The sequence below is a fragment of the Delphinapterus leucas genome, chromosome 5, assembly GCF_059928025.1.
Source record: "Delphinapterus leucas isolate spDelLeu-1000000601 "Yukka" chromosome 5, BTC_Dleu_Yukka2, whole genome shotgun sequence".
Taxonomy (NCBI): domain Eukaryota; kingdom Metazoa; phylum Chordata; class Mammalia; order Artiodactyla; family Monodontidae; genus Delphinapterus; species Delphinapterus leucas.
In genome coordinates, this window is record NC_143133.1 from 73,508,788 (window position 1) to 73,528,315 (window position 19,528).

Sequence of the window (19,528 nt, forward strand, 5' to 3'; positions counted from 1 at the left end):
CTACAGACTCAGCATTCCTGGGGGGTGTCCAGGCAGCTCTTGGCCCTTTTCCCTATAATTTCTGAGACCAAAAGCAATCCATTTCAGGATCTTATCATGTGTCAGAAAGTTCTTCTCAAGATCTATTATAAATCTCATCCTGCTATAATGTACATTTCTCCCTCGCCTCTCCCTGCCTATCTGACACTCCTCTCCCCGCCAACTGTGGTGATTTCATAGGGTGTTCACCTAGCCCAATGCTTCTCCAGCAGAAGAGTTTTGCCTCTGCCCCAGGGACATTGTGCCACATCTGGAGATATTTTGGGAGTCACAACTGAGGGAGGAGATATGCTACTGGCACCGAGGGGGCAGGGGCCAGATAGGATGTTAGGCATCCATCAGTGCACAGGACAGCCTTCACAACCAAGAGCTATGCAACTCAAACCATGCCAAGGCTGAGAAACCCTGAAAACAGAACTCTTGCTTTCTGTGGCCCAAATCCATTCTTCTCTCTGTAAAAGGCGCCATCACTCACAAGCTGCTTGGACCCCAAGCCTAAGAGTTTGCCTTGATTCGTCCCTTTTTCTCATTCCTTTTTCACATAACTTTTAGCCATCACTATTAGGAAAAGAATTAATACCATGATATTCAACTCATATTTCAACCTTCATGATGGTTGCGTTAATTTATTAAAATATCTATTCATCCATTTTGTCAACAAATGATTATGGGGAGACCACCAAGCAGCCAACCACCACATTGGCTTTCCCTGGAACCTTGTAAAGTCTCCTAACTTTGTAAACTTGCACACAAATAGTTCAGCACTATTGGGCAATTCACTTAAAGTGTTTAAGAGATTTTGCAAAAACACCAAATGAAGAAAAGTTTAAAGTTAAAACGAACGTCTAATGACATAAAGTGAAAAGACAGCCAACCAAAGGGAATTCGAGACGGTTCAATGCCAGATCTTTGCTGTGACTCTGCATCCACCCAGGCAGTGTGGGGTGTTGGAGCCAGACTCCATCCTTGCCCTCAGGTTAATTGTAGTCTATTGGGAGGAGAAGAGATTTTCATTTCAACAAACTCTCAGAAATCGTTAAGTCCAGTTGAGTGCCGCCTGCCCCTTGACCTCTCAGAAGACCTTCACCTCTCCCGAAACTGCCACGCTGTTCAAATCTACAGAGACGCCCCTGTCTGACCACAAAGGTCATGTCACTAGAAGAAAACCAAGGACTTCAGAGACACAGCTTTCCTTTTTCTGAGAAAGGCATGGAGCAGTTCCATCCTGCATCTCATCCATTGGGCTTAGCTGCTCCCAGAAATCCACTGGGAAGCGTTTTTAAGTGGCCACCCCAAAAAGGAAACACAAATAGGCTTGAGGCCATTAGACTGGCCATCCCAGGAAATGATTCAAGGCACAGTTCTGCCTTCCAGGCCCAGAGTAATGGATCCAGTGGTACCAAGATGGTGACAGGGATCACTTCCATACCCAACCCACACTGGAAGACCCTGGGAAGGGTGTCACAGGGGCCAGACCTCAAACCAGGCTCTGGGAACCCTTGTGATGCTGCCCCCAGGGAGTGAGCTAGGTCTAGGACAGGCCTAAACATTTTTCTTCCATGCTGCAGATGTGGAGTTCTGGGTTAGAATCCCAGGTTAAGTTACTTTGGGCAGGTCACAAAACCCCGTCAGCCTCATCTTCCTCACTGGTAAAATGAGGATAGTAATACTTACTTCAGAGTTCTTGCAAGGATTAAATGAGCTACTACATGTAAAGCACTTACAATCGTACCTTCTGTCGTGGTCCGAACGCGGACTGGAAAAGAATTTCCAGACCCAAGGCAGAATGTAAAGAAGATGGAATTTGTTAGAGGGAAGGGTCGCTGCCAGAACAGCAGGCCGACTTCCTAGCAGTCTGGGAGAGTCGAGCCTGAACATGTGCTATTGATCTGTTTTTATAGCCAGAAAACAAAAGAATGGTCCAAGGTGACATTTTCGTTTACTGATTGGTCCTTCTATAGGGTGGGAGTGGGACAGGGCATATGCCTTTCCTTATTTGGGACAGGTCCCGTTGCCTGGGGTGGAATGTCGTAACCATTGCACCATGGTGTGGAGGGTGATTAAGAGTCTGGTAGGGGGTGTAACGCTGAAATTTTTTAAGGCAGGGTCATCCTTTGTCCTTGAAGCATCACTGTCCTTGGAGCACCACACCTTCTATAAGTATTGATATTATGTATAATTTTATGATTACCATTATTATTATTATAGCTTTTAGCACAGAGCCTGGCACATAACACTCAGCCAATATTAACCATTACGACTTAGGCCTAGGGTAGACGTGAAAATCTTAGGCGATCTTGTAAAACCCTGAGATGCTAGGATTCATCAACACGCTTTGTACAGTCACTAGAAAGAAAGAGACATAGGGAAAAACAAAAGCTCATATTTCCCAAGGAGTAATAAAGTTGCCAAGTACCGTGCAAGGTACTGAAGACATCTTGGTGAATTAAAGCAAGCTTCTGCTTTCTTAGTGGTTCTTAGTAATTGTAGGGTCACACACCCCCTCTGAAAACTTAACTAATTGTATTGCCCTTTAATGATGAGACAAAGAAGGTGTCCCAGTCCTTGGCAATGTTTTCCCTTGCCCCTGGTTACATCGTAAGTAGTTGAATCGTACCCAGACAGCCAACTGGGAGTGAACCATGAACTTCATCTGGCCTGGCCACCACTCCCACCTTCCCCAGTGCTTATCTAGTCCCAAGCAAAGGCTTTGATAAAGGTGGGAGTGTGCGCTAGACCTGCCGAGGGTCACAGTTAGATTTCGACAGGATGAGAAGAAAGATAAGAGCTATGCCCTGTGCTCCTTGTTTTTTTGGTTTCTTTTGAGAGGAGTGCCCAAGATAGCTGGAGAGAGACATGTGACAGGGGATCTCTACTGTAACTTCTGCCCAACACCGTCCCCCCATCCCGGGCCGCGCCCGTGCAGCATGTCAAACCCGCGCCCCCTGCATCGGAAGCTCAGAGTCTTAACCACTGGACTGCCAGGGAAGTCCCTGTGGCTCCTTTTTTGATTATAAAATTCCTTTTTCTTATTGAGCCAATTCCAAATGTTCCCCGAGACCATAATCTCTGGAGTTTACCCCCTGCCTGCCTGTGGACCTTGCTCAGCATCACTTTTCCAACCTACATCTGGCTCAGAGAGGTGGTGGCACCAAGCTGAGTCGAGGGCAGGTGGGGCATCTCTCCTCATCCAGGTCCAGGTAGTGAGAGAGTTCTGGGCCTGGACAGTCACCCTTGGCCGCTGGCACCGAACCAGCTTGTTGGAGCTGAAGACGGACCACAGGCCAGCCTCGCAGACAGTATGGTTTGGCGGCCACTGCTCTGAACCATCTCGCCTGACCCTCCAGGCCCCTCACAGCCTGCTGCCACCCCAGCCTGTCGCCAAGCACTTGCCACCCTCCCCCACCCCCGCCAGGCTTTCGCCCTCCTCACCTTTGCCCATGGTGTTCCCTCCACCGGAAAAGCCCTGCTCTGTCCTCCAAATGTTAGTATCTGCTAAGCTTTCCAGACCGAACTGGATCCTTGTCTTTTCCTTGAGGCACTCGTTTAATGTCTGTACTTCCCTCTCCCCGGGGGACCCAGTACACTGTCCTCTCCTGTGCTCCTCCCTGAAGTTCCTGGAAGGCTGGAGATGGGCTTGATTGCCTTTTGTCATTTCTGATACCCGGGAGGCTCTCGATAAATGTGGAATGAATGGGTAACTGACTGAATAAATAAATGACACCATTCTTAACTTGCTAACGAACGTGACTCTTCTATAGGGTCATAGGAAGATATTAGAGATCATTTTCCCCAGCCCAGTTCTACTTCTTACTAGTTGTGTGGCCTTGGGTAAGTTACTTAACCTCTCTGTGCCTCAGCTTCTTCATCTGGAAAATGTGGATAACAGAATGATATATCTGTTTCATAGGGTGGCCATGGCCATCAAATGTTAGTGTATATAAGGTCCTTAAACAGTGCCTGGCGTATAATTAAGTGCTAGTGAATGCCAGAGTTTATCGCTATCATCTCAATGACACCATGGACACCTGGCCCAGAGGCGCACCGAGTTCATCTCCGCTGCAGTGAGGCTGGCTGCTGATGGCCCCGACTCTCCCCTTTCTTTGGAGACTTGCCCTCAGCCTCGCCCAGATGGTTACCCTTTGACTCCCCAATGCCCAAGCCATCCCCTATACTCATAGTCAATGCCTGGCTGACGTGGGCTACGAAAGCCGGCCCCACCTCAAGGTAGGGTGGACTTCAAATTGCAGTCTGTGCTCCAGAGTCCCCAGGAGAGCAGACTGAGCTGGAATCCATCTGGACATATTCCCCTTTCCTGTCCTGCCTCCTCACCCCCTTCTCCTGGGGGGCCTTCCGTAACTCACACACACAAGAATCTCCGTCTCAGGCTCCGTTTCCAGGGACCCTGAGCTACACATCGTCATCACCGTTATCACCAGAGAAGAGGAGACAGACGCAGGGGGGTGGCCTGACTGCTCCAAGACCAAGGTTAGAATCAGCTGGAGGTCAGGCAGTGTCTGGGAGTTAGTTAGTTTAGAGGAGTGCAGGTTTCTGAGTCTCCAAGGAGTCTTTGGTAAGAAACAACGGAATGAATTCACTAACAGTCAGCCAGAAAATCAACAAAAACCTGCGGTACCTGAGGTCGGTGCAGAAAGTCACAGCCTTTGCGGTGGTGACCGAGGACAAGGCAGCCTCAGTTGAAACCAGACATCTGGGGATGAGAGCCACGGGGTCCAGGCCAACAGGAGCCCTTCAGGCCAGCACAGCCGACGGGGGTGGCAAAATGGGAGCAAGTCCACAGTCCCGCTAGCCTTGGCCTTCCTGCAGATACACCTGTGCACACGTACCTCCCCTCACAGCTCTGTTGAGCACGTGAGCCCTCCAGCGAGCACGCTTCAATGGCCTCCCAACCCAGCTGAAAGTCATCTCCACTTGATGACCCCGTAGCCGCTACCACACTAGACCATGAGGGCTTTGAGGGCAGAATTCAGGAGGTGGATCTTTGCCCTACCCCACAGGGGAACTGCAGTGAGAGAAAATAAAGAGAGAAATCACAAACATTTGCTGTTGGGCAGCCGTGAGGGATCACTGTCATGCTTTTCCTTATGAGTGAAGGCTGGGAACAGTCCTTTATCATCATGGTCACAGAGCTGCTGTAACCTACAAAGCCAGATTCAAGTCCAAGCTAAAACAGACTAGGAAAAGGAAAATATACTCCAGGTGAGGAGTTTAAAGACATCTGATATAATTAGATGGATATTCTGATGGGAAAGGGGCTGACAGGAAAGCTTTGCAGAGCCTGGTGCAGAAGTTATTTTTTTATGTAAAAGGAATTTTTTTTTCTAATTATAAAAGTAACACATAGTTGTGAAAAATTCAAAGAAAACAGAAGTGTATAAAACAGACAATATTAGTGCCCAATTCCCTCCCACCCTCAGCAATACCTACTATTGGGAGTTTGATTATTCTTCCAGACATTTTTTAATCGACCGATTAGATGGTTTCATGCTAAAAAGACTTTCTTTTTTGGCTGTGCCAGTTGAGGGATCTCAGCTCCCCAAATAGGGATTGAACCTGCACCCTCAGTGAAAGCGCCCAGTTCTAACTGCTGGACCGCCAGGGAATTCCCTAGAAAGACTTCTTATTCATAGATTAATAGGTCAGTCAAGAGTTTTGATTTACAGGGACTGATTCTAGAATATGTGGTGCATTATACTGCATTTTGGGGGACATATACTTTTGTGAGGCAAGTTGTTTTTAAACTCAATTACAATTTAATACTGGGCCATATAATAAAAAAAATATTATAGAAACAAGAATGCAAAGTACTACAATAAGTTAAAAGATATCTAATGATTGTTTTAAAATAGGTATTGTTCTAATTACAGAAGAAATACATGTTTATTATAATTAGGAGAAGGGAGTCCATAATAGCACAAGGAACAAAAGTTTCCCACAAAATTGCATTCTCCCAATAACCACAGTTTATATGTCACTATTTTTCTTTCTGTCATTTTTCTAGTCTTGTGCACTTATGAATTTTTTAAAACAAAACTGAGTTCATAGTCTTCTGGAACGAGCTTTTTTCACTCTATATCAGATTGTGAATTGGGGCGGGGGGGGGGGGGCCTGAGCAGCTGTATACTTCATTACCTAGCCTGCGATTGATAATCTATCAGTATTTGTTTCCTAAGGAGAATCTTCTACGATAATAGGGTATATACCCAAACAATCTTCCCCCATCCAAATCTCTTCATCCCTTGGTATTTTATCATCTCCTCCCCCTTTTTTTTTTTTCCCCAGCTCCTTTTGTAAGTAGTTGTGGAGCTGTGTTATCTTGGGAAGGCCCCAAGTTCCCTTTTCCCCGTCTCCCCAGGCCTTCGTTGAAGAGCATTTTAGCGACACTTCCAGGTGCTGTTTCAATGAAGTGCAGAGACAAGCGTTTACTGTGTGCACCTGGGCGTTTTGTATAAATCCAGCACTGTCCTGTTTTCTCCTGGACATCGTCTCGTCACGTTTCAGAGAGACTCTTCTGTTTCTGATGGATCTCTAGCTTCTCAGGAGTGACTCCTGATACGTTGGTTCTGAATTTCTGTCACATCCCCAGCTGCCCTCCAGTTTCTGACAAATCTAGTATTATTCTTTGACCCAGAACAGCCAAATCAGTGGAAATCCACCTGGTGATCAGCGGAGCCACTAAATAATGCAGCTAGAGGGCGCTCACATCCTCACAATTCTGAGGAATAAGGAGATTTCAAAGACATTTCCCGTTAGTACTCAAACTTGAGAAGCTTACAGACTTGGGGGAAGGGAGAGCAATATACTTGGTCACATAAGATAACCGATAAGAAATTGTAATATATTCATTTACCAGTAAAACCAACATACGATGAGCACAGCATGTCAGGTGCTGTTCTACCTAAGCCCTTAACTCTTCTCCCAGGGCTCCCGAGACACATACAAAACAATCAAACCCTCCCTTTTCAGGTGAGGCACTCAGAGATTTTGTAATTTTCCCCGGGTCACAAGGGCAGAGGTGAAAATGAAACCCAGGCAGCCAGCTCCGAAGCCCACACTTATTCATTATGAACTGGCTAAAAAAGAAAGGCATTTGAGGAGGGACATCAAATTAACATTGGTTATCCCTGGGAGCAAGAAGTATTAGGAGGGAATTCCCTGGCAGTCCAGTGGTTAGGACTCTGTGCTTCTACTACAGAGGGCATGGGTTCGACCCCTTGAACTGAGATAGGGGAACTAAAATCCTGCAAACCGTGTGGCATGGCCAAAAATAAAAAACAAAGTTAGCATTAGGAGACCATATTATTTACTTTCTACACAAAGCTCTGCATTGTTGAAAATTGTTTCCCATACATAAACTATTATGGTTACCTTTAAAATTCACTAACTACAGGGAACTCTACTCAATACCCTGTAATGACCTATATGGGAAAAGAATCTTTAAGAGTGGATATAGGTGTATTTATAACTGATTCACTTTGCTGTACACCTGAAACTAATACAATATTGTAGATCAATATACTCCAATAAAAAATTTAAAATAAAATAATAATAAAATAAAATTCAATAACTGTTACAAGAATAAGAAGAAATTGCTCAACTGTGGTCAAGGCAGATTCAGGTTACGTGGGTCTGAAGCTCATACATGGAGGAGAGACTCTAAGAAAAAGAATTCAGAACAGGAATACAAAATTAGGTATGAAAGTGGAATGTACTTTGATTGAAAAAGTCATTATAAATTACAAATTTTTAGAAGGCGACAAATACTGTAAATATAATAAAACTGTGAAAATTACATAGTATACTTCTGTTATATTTTTTCCTATTTTTTGGGCTGTATACCCTGTATGATCATCTCTTCATGGACAATAATTCTGTAATATCATTTTCATGGAGGGAAGAGTAAGTGATTCAAGTGCATTATGAAATGCCATTATATTGGATTGAGCTACACAACTGTTTAATCGAATAACCCTTAAACTAGGTGCAATAACTTATAGATGAATATGCATGGGAGTTTTGTCACAGGAGCACTTAGGTTGCTTTGCTGTGATTTTAGAGCTTTCGAATGTCATTTTTTCTTTTTTTTTTCTGAAATTGCCAGGCTTCATCAGGACAAGGCGTTGCAGATATGCAAAGATTGGTCCAATGGGGATCAGTTGAGATCCCCATCGGTTTTTATGTTGGGAGGCATAAAAATTCAATTTGGCATGCATAAAAATCCTACTTCACGGTTTACAGTATTGCTACCATTTTGTGCCCTGCTAACACAAGAATTCCGGTCAATTCTACTTTGCATTGATTCCCATTTTAAAAGCATGGTAGTAGGGTATGTTATAATCGTATACACTGCATTATTGAGTATTTTCCTGAAGGTAATTTCTGTTTTGAGTAGTCATCAATGAGAATCAAATATTCCACTTATAATTTTCTACATCTGAGGATTCAAAGAACGTTCCTCAGACTAGCGTTTGTTTCTGCGCATTTTGACTCTTCTTCTTCGTTTCCAGTGGTAGGCGCAGTGGGACACGCTGATATTGCAATAGGACCCGTGATGCCCGATGAGTATGTACCAAGGATATCGGGAGTATTCCTGGAAGCCATTCTTACATGAGAATAGATAACACGGAAATAAGTGTGAACCACATGAATAGATCCATTGAACCCAAAACAAATAAATCTCCAACTCAGCTTCTCCTTAGTTGGAGTCCCCAAAATGCTAAGGGCCTCTCCATCAACACATAACTCCTGGGGGTAGAACTAAGGGAGGGGGAAGCTGAGTAGAAGAAGACAATATCCTTAGCCCATTGCAGTTAAAATATTGAATATCTTACATTTGCAATGTTATCAGAAGCATATGACCACATGAACCCAAGCATTATTAGAAGTTCTAAAGCCTAAGCTTCTTTCACTTTACAATAACTCTGCCCTAACTGTGGTGAAGATGGTAATTGCAGCAAGAGCTGAGATCATGGGTAAATCAGTGTGAACTGAAGTTGTCAAGAAAATCCTCCTGTTCGAATATTACTCAGCCATAAAAAGAAATTAAACTGAGTTATTTATAGTGAGGTGGATGGACCTAGAGACTGTCATACAGAGTGAAGTAAGTCAGAAAGAGAAAAACAAATACCATATGCTAACATATATATATATATATATGGAATCTAAAAAAAAAATGTTTATGAAGAACCTAGGGGCAGGACAGGAATAAAGATGCAGACGTAGAGAATGGACTTGAGGACACAGGGAGGGGGAAGGGTAAGCTGTGACAAAGTGAGAGAGTGGCATGGACATATATACACTACCAAATGTAAAACAGATAGCTAGTGGGAAGCAGCCGCACAGCACAGGGAGATCAGCTCGGTGCTTTGTGACCACCTAGAGGGGTGGGATAGGGAGAGTGGGAGGGAGACGCAAGAGGGAGGGGATATGGGAACATATGTATATGTATAGCTGATTCACTTTGTTATAAAGCAGAAACTGACACACCATTGTAAAGCAATTATACTCCAATCAAGATGTTAATAAATAAATAAATAAAAGAAAATCCTCCTGTTCAAGGCAGGCACTGAGCTACACCTTGAACCACTGGTAGAATTCACTAGACAGAGGAGCAGGAAGGACGGAAGCTACAAGTTTCTGCAGTCTCCCCAAAAGTAGACACACATATATGTGGATGTAAAATGTGTTCTTGTGCCAATGAAAACATTTTTTTCGTCACTGGCTTAGAGCTACCTAGTAAGAGCCAATGGCAATACATTTCCACATCACTTAAGAATGAGACTTGAATTTTCTTCCCAGCCCCGCCTCATCCCAACCAGCAAATAATCATTCCCAAGCCAGGACCAACCAGCGATGCAGGCGTTCGGCCCCTTGTGTCTACCATCCGCCTTTCCTCCAACACAGGGATCCCAGAGCGCCGGGTTTACGCTCCAGGCAAAGGGGAGGGGAGGAGAGAGAAACTGGCCAGAGACCGTGTTCTGTGTAGACACAGGAGGTGAAGCCTGCTGAATGCCTGTGCAGCCAGTGTGGGGAAGGAAGACCCAGGCCCAACTCTCATTCCCCTTTCTGTTCAATATTTTCTGTGCCATTCCATCTCTGGAGAATTCGCAGTGTGTCCTTTTCCCAAATACCACATCACTCTGGAACTCATCTGGGTTTGTTCCCAGGTCAGCCCAGTGCCACGGCACTGGTGACGGTTCACTTGTGATAAAGCAGCCACCCTGCTGATCAACTAGTTCAGTGTGGAGCCTGAGTGGGTCTCTGAAGACTGGCACGTGGAAGGGAGAAAGTTAAGGAACAGTTGTCAAGTGTCAGGGTAAATTCGTTTCAGGATACAGTTTAAAGTAGGAATCTCAAGTGCTTTTTCCCTAATTTTAATCTTTGTATACAAGACCATTTACTGAGTAATTCTTGCTTTCCCTTCGTGATGCTCACATAATCCTTTATTTAATTATTATATATTTTTAGATCTAGGTCCAGTTCTCTAGCCAGTTTCACTGACCTACATCTTTATCGTGCTAGAATCACACTGCTTTAACCTGCGGGGCTAGATCCTTATTACCTAAATCCCACCTCCTTCCCCCTCACCCCTTTCCACCTCTCCTGTCCCTCTTTACTGGGCAGGGGGTAGGGGGGCGTCGGGTATATAAGAAAAAAAGATATAATCTCTAACCTCCCTTCAGGAGCTTGCATTCTATGTAGGCAAAGAATATCTATGCCCTTGGAATAAGGGTAGTACTCACAGTCAGTGCTCAGAATGGCTTGTTGAAATAATAATTTCAAATACGATGGAAAAGGATCACCAGCTAGCTTCTCTATAAGCTACTCACTGCTCTATAAAAATGGTTCCAATTTTACCCCAACACACATACAAAGCTCTACCGTTACATAATCTTGTTCTTGTTTTTCAGATTGACCTGATTCAAATTGTGTAAAGTAAAACTCACTGTGGTAACCTCACCCAAGTTACTTAGAAATGAAGAGCCAGTCATTTGGACCATTGCCTTTATTTTATTTTGGAGGGGAAAAAAAAAACAAAACAAAAGGTGGGGCAGGAATATGGTCAGAAAAACAGTTTATAGAAATTTGCAGGCATAGAGGAGGGAACAATTGGAACTTGGAGAATATTCTTCCATCAGCACTTTGCTGGTTTAGAAGCACAAACATGTATTCTGTATTATCAGATCACTTATGAACTTGCTATATTTGGCAGTTCCAGAGATGTACAAATTTGATTTAAGAAGACAAGTCTTCCCTCACCCTTTTGCAAATCAGGAGGTAAGAAAGGCACACACAAAAATAGTTGATTCCAATCAAATTTTTCTGATTTTTAAAATTCTAAAATTAAGATGTTTCCCAGTTACCCAAGATTAATTCTGGACCTTCAGAATTTTTAACAAGAATACTCGGCCTCTCCATTAGTTGTGATATAAACTGATCTGTCTCTGGCCCTAGCCCATCCATGCCACCTTATTTAGCGTGGAGCCTTCTTGGGGTCTGAGGAGCTGCATGCAGACAGAGGGTAGCTGAGGTGTCTCCAGAGCTTTCAGAGTCCTGGATAGCTCTCTAAAGCTGGGGTGCGTGACTGCTACAAATAGTGCCTGCTCCCAACCAGTGTGTCTTGAACGTTGGGATGTATCAGAATCACCTACTGACTCAGGCAGTCCTGGAGTGGAGCCCACACAGGCAGACTTCTAACGGGGTTCCTAAGAGAGCGATGCCCCCAAGGCTGGGAAGCCCCAGCTAGCCTAGAGTTTCCACCAAAGCAGAGGTCCTCTTTATTCACCCTTGTGTCTGGGACTTGGCACAGTGACATGCATGTAGTAAGCACTTAATAAAGATTTACCGAATTGATCATACCTGGTACTAAATTCCAACTGGATTAAAAAATTTTTAACATTCTTTTTACAGAAAAGAAATCACTGAAATAGCTTCCAAATGCCATAAAACTGAAAAAAAATATCTGAAGTTGATTTGAAAGAAAATACGTGAAAAATTTTCACAGTGATCATTGATTGCTAAATATTTAGTTGGTGTAAGGAATCACTAAAAATAATATTCTTCCATGATGGCTAAAGCAAAAACACTTCACTGTTTCACAAAAGCCAGAGGCAGCAGGGAAAAAAAGTGTTCTGACAATAGTCAGACTTTATGATACAGCATACTTAAAAAGAAAATCCACCTTGAAATTTAAGCACCTTTAGTTCTTTCTTGGCTTGTTATCTTCCTTATTCCCCCCCTGGCTCTTTCTCCTTTTTGGCTTCTGTTCTCTCTGCCTGTCTCTCTCTGGCATCCTCTGCAGGTGTCACTCTCTCTCATCTTCTCGGGAGCCACTGATGAATGATTTGAGTGCTCTGAGTGGGTGGTGCGGCTCAGGCTAGGACTGTTGAAAGAGCAGATAGAACAAATCCAGGGAGACTTCCGAAGGATCTGGAACTGGAGTGTGCGTAGGCTTTAGCTTTGCACGGAGTAGCTGGGGAGACACCCTAGGGTAGTAATGTGTAAACATTTAAATGTCCTTAGGAAACTTGCTGTTTAAATAGGAGTTCTCTATTAGCTTCAACCAATTCAACAAAGGTTCATGGACATAGCTGTGATGGGTAAGGACGGAGTCTGCTGGCAGACTATCTGGTTTCCAATCCCAGCTCCAAAACTTACTGCTGGTGTGACCTTGGACAGCTTATCCCTCCTCTGTGCCTCAGTTTCCTCATCTGGAAAATGGGGACAACAATAGAGTTGATGTGAAAATTTGACAATGGTCTGGTGGCCTACAAATGTTTTTGGCCATCACTGCTCTTCTTTTAAAACTAAATGAAAACAAGAGATTATAATTTAGTTGGGGGCAGCGGACAGGATACTATAACCAACTCATACTGATTTTTCTTTCCTATAAATCTGATTATTTTTGGTTTTATTTTTTAAGTAGGACATGGCTTCCATATATGGAAGAAATATTTGCTGAGGCGCTCTGCCGAGTGCTTTACCTAGCTGTGGTAAGTAATCCTCACACAACTCTGAGATAGATACCATCACCCCAGTTTTGCAGATGAGAAAGCTAAGGCTGAGAAGGGTTAATTCACTTGCCCTAGATCCCACAGCCACCAGTAGTAAGTAGCTGAGCAAAGATCTGAGTTCAAGTCTCACTCCAATTCATAAGCCCTTTTGCTACGCCATGAATTACCAAACCATGGTTAATGGGAGTCTAAACCCACAGATAAAGCTTTGCTGACCTGCAGAATAAAGCATTTCCCTGCCAGCCCCATACAGCCCCACCCAGCTGACTCACCAAGAAGCTGAAAAGGCAGCTTCACTAGAGAAGGTCACAAAAAACATGAGAAATCTTGACTGTCAGGGGCCACATTGTCCTTCAAGCTTCCAGGCTAAGTGATCAGACTCTGGAGGGATTAGGTAATCTTTGGCAAAGGGATTCCGGTTGCTGGGATTCACAGGAACCTCTGGGATTCAGTGTTTATTGTGTACTTACCAGGCTCCCTAAGATACCCTCTTGGAGTTCCTATTTTTTAGCCAGTGATGAGAATGAATTTGAGGCTAATTCATCCATTCACCAAGTGATACAGCCTAAAGTTTTCTGCCAGGTAGACACCATCCCGATTTTTTCTCCCCACTAGGTATTCAGCAATGGGCAAGAGTTTGAGGTCTTGTCCGTCTTGGCTCACAAGGTCCCATTCCCCAGAAGCCTTCCAGAGAGCTCTGGGAAAGAGGGACTGTTCCATGACTTTCGGCAGCTCACTTGTAGCCAGATTTGGATAATGTCCAAGATCTTATAACTGATCTCCTCCTCTTCTTTTTTGGATGTCATCAACCAAGGGGTGTTTAGGAATGTGTTAATAATTCCCAGGAGAAATTGGCCAGGATTACCTACTCATGACTAATGAAGCTGTCATCCGCCATTCCTTCCCACTGTTTCATAATGCCGCCCAAAGAGTGCTTTATGAAGATGGATAGTATTATAACGCTGCACCCAAGAAACTGGCACTATGTCAATGGAAACAGAGGCCAGTTTATTTTGCATGCCACTCTATTTTTCATTATACTTCACAATAACTTGTTATTAAATGAAAATGAATTTGCCATTAGGGACTAGAGACTATTTAATAACTGTTCAGCAATGTTTCAAGAATTTTTTTTTTTTTTGTAACTCATGCAGCCACCACATGAATAGGTGTCACGTTGGATTAGGTGAGGTTGGATTTTCTAGAACAATCTTAAACGTTTCGTGGAAATCGGTCATTAAAACATGTGGCTTGAAGCTTGGATTGCAAGATTCTGACTTTGAACTGGCCATCTTAAAAACAGAAAGAGTGAGGTAGACTTGTCGTCTTAAGTACTCCCAGAAAATGACACAGAGTGAAAATAAGACGGGGTATTTATGCGCAAGCACAATGTTTTCCCCATAGAGGGCAAGGAGGCTTTCTGGAGAGCAGTCTCTCCAGCCACCCTCTCCAAATAGCGTGCAGCGGTCAGGATAGTCAATGTTATTCTGCAATAACAAATAAACTTCCATGATTTATTTATCAGTGGCTCAAAAGGACGAAAGCCTGTTTCTTGCTTGTACTGTGTGTCCATCACAGGGCTATATGTCTGTCATGCATTATCTTGGAAGATAGATGATGAAGCACCCACTCTCTGAAATGGTGGCAGAGATTAAAAAAAGAGCCCTGCAGGGTCTCAACAGCAATTAAAAGCTTGACCTTGGGACTTCCCTGATGGTCCAATGGGTCCACCTTCCCAATGCAGGGGGCCTGGGGTCGATCCCTCGCTGAGGAACTAGATCCCGCATGCATGGTGCAACTAAAGATCCTGTTTGCCGCAGCTAAGACCCGGAACAGCCAAAATAAATAAAATAAATAAATATATTTTTTAAAAAGCTTGACCTTGAATTTATCACATGGTACCAACTAACCCCAAGGGGTGAGAGGGAACCAAGAATTACAACCTTACTAGGTGCTCAAAAGGCAGAAATAGCATATCTGGTGATCAGCCCTCATAAGTACTGATGTGAGATCAAAATGAGGATTCATTCAATCACTTGAAGGCCTGAATAGAACAGAAAGTAAGAGAGAATTCTTCCTGCCTAACAGTCTTTGAACCAGGGCATTGGCTCTTTCCCTGTCTTCAGACTCAAACCGAAATGTTACCTTTTCCCAGGTCTCCCGTTTATGGTGAAAATGTGCACACTCTCTGACCCAGCAAGTGCCCCTGTGGGCTGGGAAGTGCCTGGTGCCAAGCACAGTGTCCGGTGGACCGAATGAAAGATGGCATTGAGGAATGTGAGATTTAAAGCTACAATACCCCAGATCCATCACTCACACGTTGACCTTGGGCAAGTGACTCCATCCTCAGTTTCTTCATCTGTAAAATGAGTGATAATACCTCACAGCCTTGTCAGGAAGATGAAATAGAATAGTTCATGTACAGCACAGTGTCTGGCACATGGTAAGCACTGAATGAATCGTGGCAATTATTTGTTATTACACCTCAAAGCTGGCTGGGTTCCTCTTTCTGCAGAGTGGACAGATTGATTACTTAAGATTACTTAGGCCAGAGGCTGGAAAGGAAGGTTCAGTCATTTGGATCATGGCATCTACATCAATGACTCCTTGTACTTTTTGCTGACAGCAAATAGCCCTTACGTACCTCAAAAAATTTTGGGACCCCTCCAAACATAATAATTATATATTTCTAAATCCTTGATTGAAAAAACACATGAAACCAAAAAGCCTCTCTACATTCAGTCACACTTTAAATGTATTTTATTGGCCTCAACGCCATCCACCAGCATCTTGAAAATAGTAGGGCATTGGATGTGTGGGACAGAGCCTTTGTTCCATCTAGAGACAATGTTAGGTGGACACCAGGGTTCAAGACCCACAGCCTTAACTCCAGGCCCATCTGGGGGTCTGGGGCTCAGTGGGATGAAAATACTGATTTGGCTAAGTAACCGTGCAGGTCAGAGAAAACACCCACCTGTTCCTCCCTGGGAGCTTGAAGTCGTTGTACATGCTTCTCACGTTCCAGGGATGCAGCCCGCCCAGGCTGATGTGCCGCCCCGCAGACTTCCCTGGGCACCTCCCTCCCCTTGAGGGGCTGCCCCTCCATGAATGACGGTCCTCTCCTCAGCTCTTGTCTATACTCCAGTATGAATACATGACTAGTAATTGTCATGTCATTCTCAAAACTCTATTTCTGGATGCATTTGCCAGAAAGATAAAAAAACCTAACGAGACCACACAGAAGCAGAAGCTGGAGAACTAGACATCTGGTCATCCCCGCAGGAAGGGACTGTTATGAGATGGAATGGCCAGAGCTGTGATTCTGGTTGTGTCCCAAAGCCCAGGGAGACCCATCTGGAGAAAGACTGTGGTCCTCTATGCCTATGAGACTTTAATTCCATCATCTCCTGGGGATAATCCCCATGGGTAGGAAGGACTCACTAGAGAAAGGAAGACAAAGCCAGCAGCAAGTTCACAGTCCCGCATGTGAGCTGTTTCCTTCTTCTAGAAGCTAAGGCAAAATTGGCTTTCCAGTAGCTCTAAAAGAAGTCACTTCTAGAATCTGATGTCTGTGAAGGGAGGCCGAGAAGTTGATTGTCCCACGTCCCTGATGTGCAACCATGCCAATCACGAAGACCACCAATGCTCCAAACATGTAAAAGGTGTGGAGCTCAGAGTGATCGATTACGGAGATCCTCATATGTATAGCACACATGAAAACGAGCAGGACGAAACAACTCTTCTTGGCCACCACTCATTCATTCACTCATTCATTCAGCCAACAAATATTTATCAAACCCCTACAGTGTATCACACACTGTAGGCAAGGTGCTTTACTTTTGAACAAGTAAAACAGGCAAGACCTGTCCTCATGGAGCTGATTGTCTGCTAGATTATTAGTCAAATAATCACACAAACAAATGCAAAATCGCAAAAGTGACAAATGACACGAAAGGGAGGTACATGGTGCTCGAGAGAGCCATAATTCAGGGTGTCAGCTAATGAGGGAGGACAGGGAAGGCTTCCTGGGGAACAAATGCACGAGTGAAGAGGAAAGGAAAGAGGTTTCCAGGCAGGAAACAGCCTGAGCAAAAGCCCAGGGGTGGGAAGAGGTCCCATGAGGAGATTTTTGACCTTCTCTACCCCGAAATCAGACAAATAGGCAATAGTATTTTCCTTTTTGCTCTTTCATGGTTTCCTGTTTTACTTCTTTTAACCTCTCTAGAAAAAATTCTGATGCATGATGGTGAGAACATCACTAAGAACTTCTTTTGGTTCCCTCACTGATTTGACACACCTCCTCCCCTTGGGCCTGCTTCTAGCTTTCTTTTCCGTGTCATTGGTTTCTTTACGGGCAAAATGATACTCTTTTCATTATTGAGAATTCTTGCAGTGCAGACTCCACATACCCCTCAGTCTCCTTTTTTGGAAAAACAAAAATATAAAAACAGCAAATTACGGAGAATAATATAATACCACCTGCCACAGATTATTAATGGATATTAACATTTTAACATAGCTGCTTCAGGCGTGTGTCTTAGGAAAAGGTATAAAGTGTAACAGGTTGATTCCAAGTCCCTGGCCCACTCCCCTTCCTCCCTGCTTAGAAGTAACCACAAGCACGAATTGGACATGGAACCTTCCAGTCCATGTTTTAAACCTTTAACTTCATATACACCTACCCATAAGTAAAATGTCGTATTGTTTCGTGGGTTTTCACTTATTTATTCTTCCAAGTGAATTTTAGAACCATCTTGTCACAATGCCTGTAGACTCCTTTTATAAAATTTTTATTGGAGATGCATTAAAGGGATTTATTACTTTGGAGAGAATTGACATCTTTACATTATTAGTTTTTCCCTCTAGGGACAAAGTATATCTTTCATTTATTCAAGCCTCTGTTATATCTGTTTGTAAAATATTGTTATTTCCTTCTTGTAGGTTTAGCATATTTCTTCTTGTTTCCAGGTAATGACTTGTGTTCATGTTGAGAATAGGATTTTATTTTTGTATTATAATTGCTAATTCATTCTTACTGGTATAAAAGAAAGCAGTTTATTTCAAAAATACTTATTTTGTAACTGGCCATATCACTGGATTCTTACTTTGAATACTGTAGTTTTTCCAAATGATTCTTTTGTGTTTTCTTTGTAGATAATTATATAGTATATATAATGCTAGAGATTTGTAAATAATGAAAATTTTGTCTGTTTCCTGCTGACAGTTATACTCCATTTTATTTTTTCTTCTCTCAATGAATTAGCTGGGACTTGTAGAAAAATGTTAAATTATGATGGTGATAGGAGGAATCCTCATCTCATTCATGATCTTAAGAGGATTACCTCTAATACTGCACTTTTTTTTATAGAGTGTTGACTGTTATTTGAGACAGCATTTATCATGCTTTTTCTTTTACAATAATGAGAGGTTTCTTGTTTGTTTGTTTTGTTTCGTTTTCCCAGTCTGTGTATATTTACAAAGCAGAGTGGTTTTAAAAAAATGAAACTCACTACATTTTTGGTAACGTTTTGCAAATCTGAAGGTTCAACCGTCATCGGCATGCATTTTGGTTATTTGTATTGGGAAGAGCATTAGACTGGTTCTAGTTCAGGCTTTGCAATTAGTTTATGGTTTCATTTTGGGCACGGTCCTCTTACTTCTCTGAGCCTCAGTTTCTTCCCTGTAAAATGGGGAGAGATAAAATTATTTCTAATCAACTTGTTAATAGTTTAAGCCCTATTTTAATAATATCTCTTTTTTTGTTTGTTTTAGTCAAACAATTTTACAAAGTCATCCATACCCCATAATTTGACAGGGCTGAACAAGATGAAAAATTTAGGCTGAATACACAGAAAACTGAAAATTCAAGAGATCAGACTGTAAACCTGCTAAGGTTTTGAAACTAATAACCACTACTTATTGAGTATTTACTATGCCCCAGGAATAGTGTTTTACTTGTAATATAGGCTTATTCATTGCTTATAACAACACTATGAAGTAGGTAAAATCATTATTCCCATTCTACAGATGAGGAAACTGAGGCACAGTGTGGCGGGAACACCATAGATTAGCTCACTCAACATCCATTCCAGTTTCCTTCTGATGTACCTTCCTTCCTGTATTACATAGCCTGGAAAGCTAAAGTCCACGTTTCCCAGATTCCCTTGCAAATAAGATTCTGGATATGATTTAGCTTCCATCAATCGGCTGCATAGGCTTAAGACTTGATTTTGAAACACAGTTAAGCAGGAAAAGAGGCAGCACGCAAGGCTATGTTTTGCAGATCATTGTAGGCATATGAGGCTTTGGTGCCTACAGTTCTGGGAGTGGCTTCCTGATCCCCAGATCACAGTCAAGATAGGGGGTCCTGGACCCAGTGGCTGGGATAGCAACTTCCTGAATCTCCCCACTGGGGCAGAGAAGTTAGTTCCCTCCACAGGCCAGTTCTACAGCAC

At 43.2% G+C, this 19,528-nt stretch overlaps 1 protein-coding gene across 1 annotated transcript in view; it reads right to left on the reverse strand.

Moving 5' to 3' along the window:
- CHIC2 (cysteine rich hydrophobic domain 2) overlaps positions 1 to 19,528 on the reverse strand; it is a 133,941-nt gene that overhangs the window by 24,751 nt on the left and 89,662 nt on the right. The window contains exon 6 of the mRNA XM_089911935.1: positions 1 to 18,753. This exon is cut by the window's left edge and continues 24,751 nt beyond it. Coding sequence (XP_089768061.1) covers positions 18,742 to 18,753 — 12 coding nt within the window. The 3' untranslated portion in view covers positions 1 to 18,741. The remainder of the gene's footprint in view (positions 18,754 to 19,528) is intronic.